The 9,619-nt window shown below is 40.9% G+C and overlaps 2 protein-coding genes across 2 annotated transcripts; one reads left to right on the forward strand and one right to left on the reverse strand.

Annotated features, from left to right (window-relative positions):
• Positions 1–1,801: 1,801 nt before the first annotated feature.
• On the reverse strand, positions 1,802–2,790 carry LOC149402982 (uncharacterized). Its single transcript, XM_089610142.1, has 3 exons — positions 2,544–2,790; positions 2,297–2,445; positions 1,802–2,037 (listed from the first exon to the last, which is right to left on the reverse strand). Exons 1-3 carry the CDS (start codon positions 2,757–2,759, stop codon positions 1,896–1,898), a joined length of 507 nt encoding a protein of 168 aa, XP_089466268.1. The 5' UTR covers positions 2,760–2,790; the 3' UTR covers positions 1,802–1,895.
• Positions 2,791–6,775: 3,985 nt separating this feature from the next.
• LSMT-L (Rubisco methyltransferase family protein) lies at positions 6,776–9,413 on the forward strand. The gene is made up of 6 exons (XM_089608157.1): positions 6,776–7,292; positions 7,412–7,440; positions 7,800–8,011; positions 8,136–8,261; positions 8,347–8,751; positions 8,926–9,413. The coding sequence occupies exons 1-6, from the start codon at positions 6,829–6,831 to the stop codon at positions 9,136–9,138; spliced, it is 1,449 nt and encodes a 482-aa protein (XP_089464283.1). The 5' UTR covers positions 6,776–6,828; the 3' UTR covers positions 9,139–9,413.
• The last annotated feature ends 206 nt before the right edge of the window (positions 9,414–9,619 follow it).

Below are 9,619 nucleotides of genomic sequence, written 5' to 3' on the forward strand. Positions count from 1 at the left end.
TTCAAAGCATGTCGGCCGGTCATAGCATTGGACGGTGCATTTCTGAAGACAAAATACGGGGGACAGTTGCTTTGCGCAATTGCAATGGATGCGAATTCACAATTATATCCACTTGCATTCGGAGTTGTAGATAACGAGTGTCATGCTTCTTGGATTTGGTTTTTGAGAAGATTGCGAGAAGCTATCGGTGAAGACGTACCTAATTTGGCGTTCATATCCGATCGCCACGTTAGCATCATACATGGTGTCGAGGTTGTGTTTCCTGGTATCCCTCATGGAGCATGTTACCATCATTTACAACTGAATGTCCAACACAAGTTCAAGACAGACCATTGTCGCTTTGAACTTTACGATGCGGCTTACGCCTTCAGTAAAACAGCATTCGAAGCTAATTTTAGACAGTTGAGACGTAAGGATGTCGAGATGGCAAAGTATCTTGAAGAAGTTGGTGTTGATCGGTGGGCTAGAGCTTTCTTTCCTGGAAAACGGTAAGAGTCTAGAACTTCTTTTGTACTGAATTTTTTATGTCGTTGATTATATAAATCAAGTATGTTTTATATAGGTACGACCTAATGACGAGCAACAACGCAGAAAGCTTCAACAACAAAACAAGGAATGCGAGGACGTTTCCCATTACGACGTTGCTCGAGTTTATTCGATTCACACTCCAAACTTGGTTTTTTGAACGAGAAGAGATAGCGAACAAGTTGAACACAAAATTGACACCAACGTGGCAAAATGATCTCGCACAGCTAAATAATAAGGCACAGTTCGTCAATGCGTACGGACTTGGTCTATATGAATGTCATGTCAAAGACGTAAGAGGTGATTTCGATGTAGACCTTATGGCGAAGACATGCACTTGCGGACTACCACAACAATTGAATATCCCGTGCGAGCATTCTATCGCAGCAGCCCAACATCGAAGCATGGACGTGTACTCGTTATGTAGTGACTTTTATTTGAAGGAGACGTGGATTGAGATGTACAAGGAAGCCATATATCCGGTTGGCAATGAAGATCAATGGGATGTCCCGGATGAGATAAAAAAACATGAAAGTTTCGGAACCCGTTGAAAAGAAGCAAGCCGGTCGACCGAAGAAAAGTAAACAAGGAAGAAGAAGAATTAATCGATACACATCTCAAGGCGAAAAGATTGTCGTGCAGCGAAAATGCGGGAAATGTGGTGGTAGGGGACATAACAGAAAAACATGCACTTGGAGGGATTAAAACTTTAGACTTTGTGTGTTATTTTTATTTTTAAGTTTAAAACTTTAACGTTTATTTTAGTCACCTTTTTATCTTGTTTAATGGAGTGTCATCCGTCTCATGGACCTTTTTATACGGGACAATTACGCTAGTAGCTCAATAGACCACTATCCTTTTAAAAATTGGCAAAGTTTCATTTTATTAAAAAAATAGCTCACCAGTTCGAAGTAACTGAATTTAACTATTTTAGTTAATTTAATTTAATTCAGCTTAGTGAGCTATTTTTCTTTTTTAATAAAAGGAAACTTTTGCTAGAATCTCAAAAAAAAAAAAAACTAGAATATTGATTATTTGTAACAAACTATCCTAATCTAGAATGAACAAGTTAGTTAGTTACTAATTTATTTACACACTATCCTAATCCTACATGAAGCTATGATGGAAAAGCAAGCTTGTCAGTGGCGTCAAGATGCAACTTTAGTTCTTTATAAATGTCTCGAGTTCTAAACCCTTTGTGAATGTGTGAATTTTTGATGTTTTTTTTGTGAATCTCTTTAATTGAATTACATGTTTATAAGGTACAATAAAAAACACAATAGTCAACAAACCATCTCGATAATATGTTTATAAGGTACTATTACATAGAAAACCAAAAAGATAAAAAATAAACATCCGAAAATACAAAATCACGGGATAAGGTGGTTGTAGAATAAGTCCACGCACCATTTCTTCCTGAACGTTCTCATATTCGCACTTTGAAGAGTGTCAAATGATTCGTTCAGTACTACGTGCTCGACATACTTCAATGCGAACATCCCGCAATCACCGCTACAACACAAGAATAAGTAAAAGAAATTGTCACAAATAGTTGAAACATAACTTGAAAAAAAGAACAAACTTCTAAAATAACTTGTCAATTAAAACTTGTAAAAAAAAAAAAAAAAAACTTATAAAATAACTTGTCAATAAAAACATGATTGTTTAGAGAAAGTTGTCAAAAAAAAGTTCAAATAACTAGTAAAAAAAACTTTTTGTACAAATAAACAAACTTGTAAAATAACTTGTCAATAAAAAGATAATTGTTTACCTGTAAGCACATTGTGGGACCTTGTCATCGACGATCCACGTCGGCACAGTGAACTTAATTTCACCATGTTCACTTTCCCGGTAAGAGTGGGGATGGTTCTTGAAGAAACCACCTATGGCCACAACCCTAGCAAATGCTCGACTCCAAGTCTGAATAATAAACATTTTAACAATGTTAAGTAACCCTTATAATTTAATTAATTGTTGCTCTAAGGTAATAATTGTGAATAACATAACATTTTACGTACCTCCATCAGCTCAGTGAAGTCCTTTTGATGTCTCGACGACTGCATGAGATCCTTTTGGCAGTCGAAGACGGTAATGGTCCAGGCCTCGATGTCGATCCGAAATGTGAACCAATGAAGGTTCTGGAAGTTCACGACGAACAGGATCTCTCGAGCACCATCCCAAGGCAAAATATCGGCGTCCCTATACCCAGTCATCGGGCTAATAGTTGCCCTCATGTCCCAGTCCACGGGTTCGGGCTCTGCTCCCAGTTCGATAGCCTTGTTGATGTTCGCTTCTTCCGTTCTGAATCGGCCGTACACGTGCTGGACCCACCGACAATCCATGATTCGGACGTCTTACCGATAACCGTCGAGAGCTCGTTGGCGAGCCCGAACCATGTGAATCATAGCATCAATATGCTGAGACATTACAAACATATAGCGTTATTTTAAATTGATTGGAAAAAGTGAAATTATATAATAACGTACCGAATCATGTAGCCATTTGGTTTCTGTCAATATCGTGTCGAAGAAAATCGTGTCTGCGTCGCACGTCTTCAGTCGAACAGACTCCATGAATTTGCCATCCCACTTTTTTATCCGCAACCACTTAACGAAATTTTCAAACTCTTTTTGCTTCGCGTCCTTCAACGGCTTGAACTTGGGGATCGGCTTTTCCAAATACTTGGGCCTCGTCGGATCAGTGAATTCGGACCAACGCGACGTCTTCTGTCGCACTTGCCGATCTGGACGTGCCGGAGTAAGCTGTGCCTTCTGTCTTTTCCTTAGAGGAGTTGTGAGCGGGCGTAGCTTATCCGAAATGTCTTCTCTACGAGGACTCGACGAAGACGTCGACAACCTGGGAGAAGTCACCGGCCTGATCTCCGATCGCTTCGACGACTCGCGATGCGTTGAAGATGGCTTCTTCGACTTCTTCGATGACTCGCGATGCGTAGAAGACGGCTCTGCCTCATGCGATGGAGACGCCGGCTTTTGACTAGCCGCCAGAGGAGGAGGAGGAGGAGGAGGAGGGGTCCGGCGTTTACGACCATCATCTTGGGTCGTGGGAATTTCACCCCCAGGCAAGCCCGTTGCGTCCTCGAACAAAATGTTCAGCCTCCTCCACATAGAAAGCTGAAAGTCAAAGTAATAAAATATGTCACAAAATTTAAACTTGTCAAAAAAATTTAAACTCAACTCTAAAATTTAAACTCAACTCTAAATTTTAAACTTAACTCTAAAACGTTAAATTATATTTAAACTTAACTCTAAAACGTTAAATTATATTTAAACGTAACTCTAAAACGTTAAATTAAATTTAAACTCAACTTTAAAACGTTAAATTAAATTTAAACTCTACTTTAAAACGTTAAATTATATTTAAACTTAACTCTAAAACGTTAAATTAAATTTAAACTCAACTTTAAAACGTTAAATTAAATTTAAACTCTAACCTGTCTAACACTCATGCGCTCAACTCTACGGCCGGTCGTGGCAAGAGAACGTAAGACTATCCCTTGTGACTGAATCATTCGTTTTTGGGATGCTAGCAGTTGTTCTTGAGATGCTCGCAGTTGTTCTTGGTAAGCTCGCATTTCTCCCCACATTTCCCGTGTTATGACAAAGGCCTCGGGAATGTCGGCGCGAGAGGTCGCTGTAGGCCTCGATCCCATTGCGGGAGTGGTCGGACTAGCAAGACGAACACGTGGAGTGTCTGACACGTGTTCGTCGTCGGAGTCTCCGACGATGGCATCTTCTGCAACAGTCGCGACTCGATCTATTTCTTCTTCGATGTCTCGCGGCTCTGTCGCATCTTCGCCCTCGACGTCTATGGGATACAGACATTTGCTCGTCTGTGTCTCGAGGAGAGTGAACATTTCTTTCTCTGGTGCCCTTGGTCTCAGCATTTGAAGAACACCCACCTACAATACATTAATAAACGTTACCAATATTCCAAAATAATGTAAAATACATTAATAAACGATAAATAATAAAAAGTTACCGTTTTTTTATTCAAGACCGCCTCGATGTCTTTGCCCATTATGAGCACATTACTAGACCACGAGTGCATCCGGGGCACATGAATCCCCTGGTTCGACCCGAACCTCATCCCGATCTCTGGGATAGCCTCGTACGCCCAGTAATGAAGGGTATGGAGATTACCCGTCAATGTGTACTTGGCCTCTTTCTGTGCCACATCCGGCTTGTCCTTCAACTTCTTTTGCAGCGTTTCGTGATAACGCCGTAGGTTCACCGACAAGCTGGAATACGTCTCCGCCCAACTCAAATTTTCCCAAGGCATCTTGAAGAAGAAGGGGAGGTCTTGAACGATGTATAGAAATTTCTGCCACCTTTCTTCGATGGCTTTGTTGGCCGGCTGCCCCAGAAGATACCCGTAGACGAATACGAGCAGCCCGAGCTTGAACGCAGCGTCAGGGCTTCGACATATGGTGAACGCGTTGATCAACGCGCTCAACTTGCTTCCGACAACGCCGTTCAAGTGATCCGTGATCAATCCATCGTTCTTTCGCTCGTCTTGTTCGGCTTTGGTCGGACCGTCTTCATAAGTCATCCCCGAGACGAGTGCGTACTCGAGGCGTCCAAATCGTACCCGTTTGCCTCCGATACCAAAATGTATCTCGCCGCGTACTGTCGCCTCGATCTTCTTCTGAAGGAGAGTATGTACGAGCACCGGTGAGAAACCAAGCTCGCTCTCCGTAAAAAATTGCTCGAACGGAGTCCCGAGGATTCGTTCTTTTATCCCGAGCTCATCGAATCTACTCCGTACAAGCTTCAAGATCCCCGTCCCACCGTACGTGATACGCCCCGGGAATGAGACGTTGTACATGTAGTTCAAATTGTCCTAAAAAAACAACAAAATTAGGTCAGAATCACAATTCAATTTCCCGAGACCGCGCGCCGCGCAGACGGCATGAAAATGCACAGAGTCTTACGCGCGCAGCGCGCATAAGCTGAAATCTGCACTGCGCGACGCGCAAGGAAGACCGCGCGCCGCGCGGTCTTCGGGTTTATCGTACAGCATCGTATATCATCGTAAAACAAGAAATTAAATTTTTTTAAAAAAATCATCGTATAGCATCGTATAACATCGTAAGACAAAAATTTATTTTTTTAAAAAATCATCGTATAGCATCGTATATCATCGTAAAACAAAATAATTAATTTTTTTTTTAAAAACCATCGTACAGAATCGTACAGAATCGTACAGCATCGTACGACACTTTTTTTTAAAAAAACATAAACCCATCGTACAGCATCGTACAGATCTATGAATTTCATCGTACGCCATCGTACAGCATCGTACGATGCATCAATCTCATCGTACACTGGCCCTAATTTCAAACCCTAACAATCTAAATCCGACCCAAATCACCTCAAATCAACTCAAATCAGGTAATAACTAAGTCCTAAACCCTATTCTAACTATTTTCAACGAAGTTTAACAAGAAATTTCATGAAAACTTACCTTTTTACTTGGTTTTGAAGCTCGGGATTTCTGTCCGTCACCGCCGCCGGATCTCGAAGCATTTCCATCGTACGCCATCGTCCTCTATCGTACCGACTCGTACAAGATCGTCTGCCGTCGTATCCCCCCCTACACGATCGTAGAGTTTCTTTTTTTTTTTTGAAGTGAGCGAGTGAGAGAGAGAGAGATGAGTTTCGGGGGGAATGAGATGAGTTCAAATAGATTATAAGGGTATTTTTGTCCGATTATGGTACAAAAGTCCATTTTTGGATATTTTTCAATATTAGGGTCTAAATGAGATATTTAATGGCTTATTAAGCTCACTTAATGAAATTTCTCTATGACATTCTCCTAAATTTTATTGTCTCCTCTGTCAATAAATTTATATACGTGCTTGTCAAAAATAAAGCTATATACATTATTAGATACTTCATATAAAGTGTAAGACATATTTTAGGCAATATCAAACTTTACTTATTTTACTAAAAAATTTAAATTTTAATAAACTTAATAATTAAACAGTGCCAAACTTTATATATTAAACTTTGATAGTTTTACTAAATATATAAAGTTTTGACGAATTTATTAATTATTTAGTTCGAAAGTCGAAACCGTTATTTTGTAAATTTTTCTCAATAAAAAATCAACTGTGGCCGATGATATATATTAAATTTCTCAAGCTAAAATACCACTACTAGCTCTTTACTCTCTCATTTGCTCAGTTCCAGATAATGTATTTACAAATTTTACATTATATCTATACCTCCACACACTTCACTTCATAGACTTTTAACTAATAAAACTAACTCATAAATCGCAATGATGTCTCTCTCTGCTCTATCCTCTCCATCTTTTTTCTCCACGTTTATCTTCCCCACCAGACCTCACTTCCGCTGCCGCAAGCCCATCTCCGCCGCGAGATCACAGACCTTGCCGGAGCTCGACCCGGCGCTTCCGGCGGAGGTCAAGACTTTCTGGGGATGGCTCGCCGGCGAGGGAGTGGTCTCGGCCAAGACTCCGGCGAGGCCCGGCGTCGTGGAGGAAGGTCTAGGGCTTGTGGCTCAGAGGGACATAGCGAGGAACGAGGTCGTTTTGGAGGTCCCGAAGAGGCTGTGGATCAATCCCGACACCGTCGAAGCCTCCGAGATCGGCGGAGTCTGCGCCGGACTGAAGCCGTGGATCTCCGTCGCGCTTTTCTTGATCAGAGAGAAGTCCAGGGACGACTCTAAGTGGATGCTCTACATTGATGTTCTTCCAAAGACCACCAATTCCACTGTGTTCTGGTGGGGGTTATTTATTTAATAATTTTTAATTTTTTTGGAATTTGAGTACTGGTGAAGATTGTGGTTTTGGGTACTTTGGGTTGATAAAGTTTGTGTCTTTTTGTGTGGTTTCAGTGCAGGTCAGAAGAAGAGCTAGCTGAGCTTCAAGGTTGGTTTTTTTAATATTTTATTTACTTATTGGTCACATTTTTCCTTTCCTGATATTAAGCGAGAGTAATTTTTTTTTTTTTTTTTTTTTTTTTGGAATTTAACACTGGATTGGTAGTACTGGAAGCTTGAGCCAGAAGTTACACACTACTATTAATTTTATGCGGATAATAATTTTATTGGGTAAAACTGTAGAATCCAGAAGGAGCAAGAGAAAAAGAAATCAATGAAGCCTTGCTTGAACAAACGCTGTGGTTTCATAAATGAAAATTTCTTTTCTATGCATAAGATGAGACCCAGTGTCAATTACTTATAAGTGTACACAAAAAGATTGTTCTTTTACATGTTATGTTTCTTTAGGAACCCAACTTTTGAGCACAACAATGGGAGTGAAAGAGTATGTTCAGAGCGAGTTCCTAAGAGTGGAGGAAGAAATCATTCTCCCGAATAAGAACCTTTTTCCTTCGCCGATAACAATGGAGGATTTCTTTTGGGCGTTTGGGATACTAAGGTCGAGGGCGTTCTCTCGCCTTCGCAACCAGAACCTCGTTCTCATTCCCCTCGTGGACTTCGTAAGGCTTTTTTTCGTAATTTTTTATTTTATTTTATTTTATCTTCCGGGCTCATTTCCTTTCCTTCCGTGAGATAAAAAGATTTGATTAAACGCTCTTTTCTTTATCAATTTTTGTCGGTTAGATCAACCATAATTCCAAAGTGACCACCGAAGATCATGCATCGGAGGTCAAAGGACGTGCGGGTTTGTTCTCATGGGATTATCTCTTCTCTCTACGGAGCCCGATTCCCCTCAAGGCAGGTGAACAGGTAAAAAAAAAAAAATCTCTGTCCTAATAATGTTTCTTGTGAAGCAAGTAAAGTCAGAACTTACTAGAGCGGAATTCACAAACAGGTCTTCATACAATACGACCTAAACAAGAGCAACGCCGAGCTCGCTCTGGACTACGGATTCATCGACACTCTGGAAGACCGCCACGCGTTCACGTTGACTCTCGAGATATCGAGATCGGACCCGTTTTACGCGGACAAGCTTGACATCGCCGAGTCGAACGGGTTCGGCGAGACGGCGTATTTCGACATCTTCCTGAACAACTCGCTCCCGGCCGGGATGATCCATTATCTGAGACTCGTGGCACTCGGCGGATCCGATGCTTTTCTCTTGGAAACCATCTTCAGGAACTCGATTTGGGGACATCTCGAGCTTCCCATAAGCGAGGGCAACGAAGCTCTCATTTGCCGAGTGATACGAGAGACCTGCAAATCAGCTCTCTCTGCTTACACCACTACTATTGAAGAGGTATAAATATCTGAACTATATTGGTCACTAAACTTCCTTTTTTTTAGCAAAATAGTCCTCACTCTACTGGTTTTTGTAGCGTTTTAGTCTGTTTCTTAAAAAAAAACTAATTATTTATGGAATCTAAACCTGAGAAACTACTGCTAAATATTTTTCCGAATGTGGACGATATAGGACGAGGAGTTGAGAGAAAAAGAGTTGGATGCGAGGCTTGGGATTGCGGTCGGAATAAGGCAAGGAGAGAAAAGGGTTCTTCGGCAAATTGACGGGATATTCGAGCAGAGAGAGTTGGAGCTCAAGGAATTGGAGTACTATCAAGAGAGGAGGCTCAAGGACCTTGGTCTCTGTGGTGAACAAGGAGAGATCATCTTCTGGGAACCCAAGTAGAGACTCATCATATGGAAATGATTGTAAAACACACTTTTTTTTTTTTTTTTTTTGGGGTTTTTTAGCCGAGGTATTTCTCTTTCTTAATCTATTGCCAGTCTTGAGAATAAGTCACTGAATTAAATACAACGTGTTTCTTACATAAAAGTCTCTCACATTTCTATGTGCAAAAGGAAGAGGACATTCTCTTTCTTATCTGAAACAAAATCATATAGACTAGTACTGATATGAATCTCTCTTCGCACATTATGAATATATGTATATATATTTCTTGATGACCTCTCTTTCATTAGGAATATAGCTTTATTCGTATTTGTTGAGAATTTGGATCGAACACACACCCTAAACTATGCCGGCCAAGCAACCAATGGAATCGCAATTTGTGCAAGAAAAGGAAAAAAGACGCAAGAGATTTTTCCCGTGCTTCGGTGTAAAACACACCTACTGCACGTTGAGCTCCGGCGGGGAACTCGGTGACTAG

This window comes from Urtica dioica, chromosome 3 (genome assembly GCF_054948205.1).
Source record: "Urtica dioica subsp. dioica isolate 48M chromosome 3, U.dioica_male_clone48M_v1_H2, whole genome shotgun sequence".
Taxonomy (NCBI): Eukaryota; Viridiplantae; Streptophyta; class Magnoliopsida; order Rosales; family Urticaceae; genus Urtica; species Urtica dioica.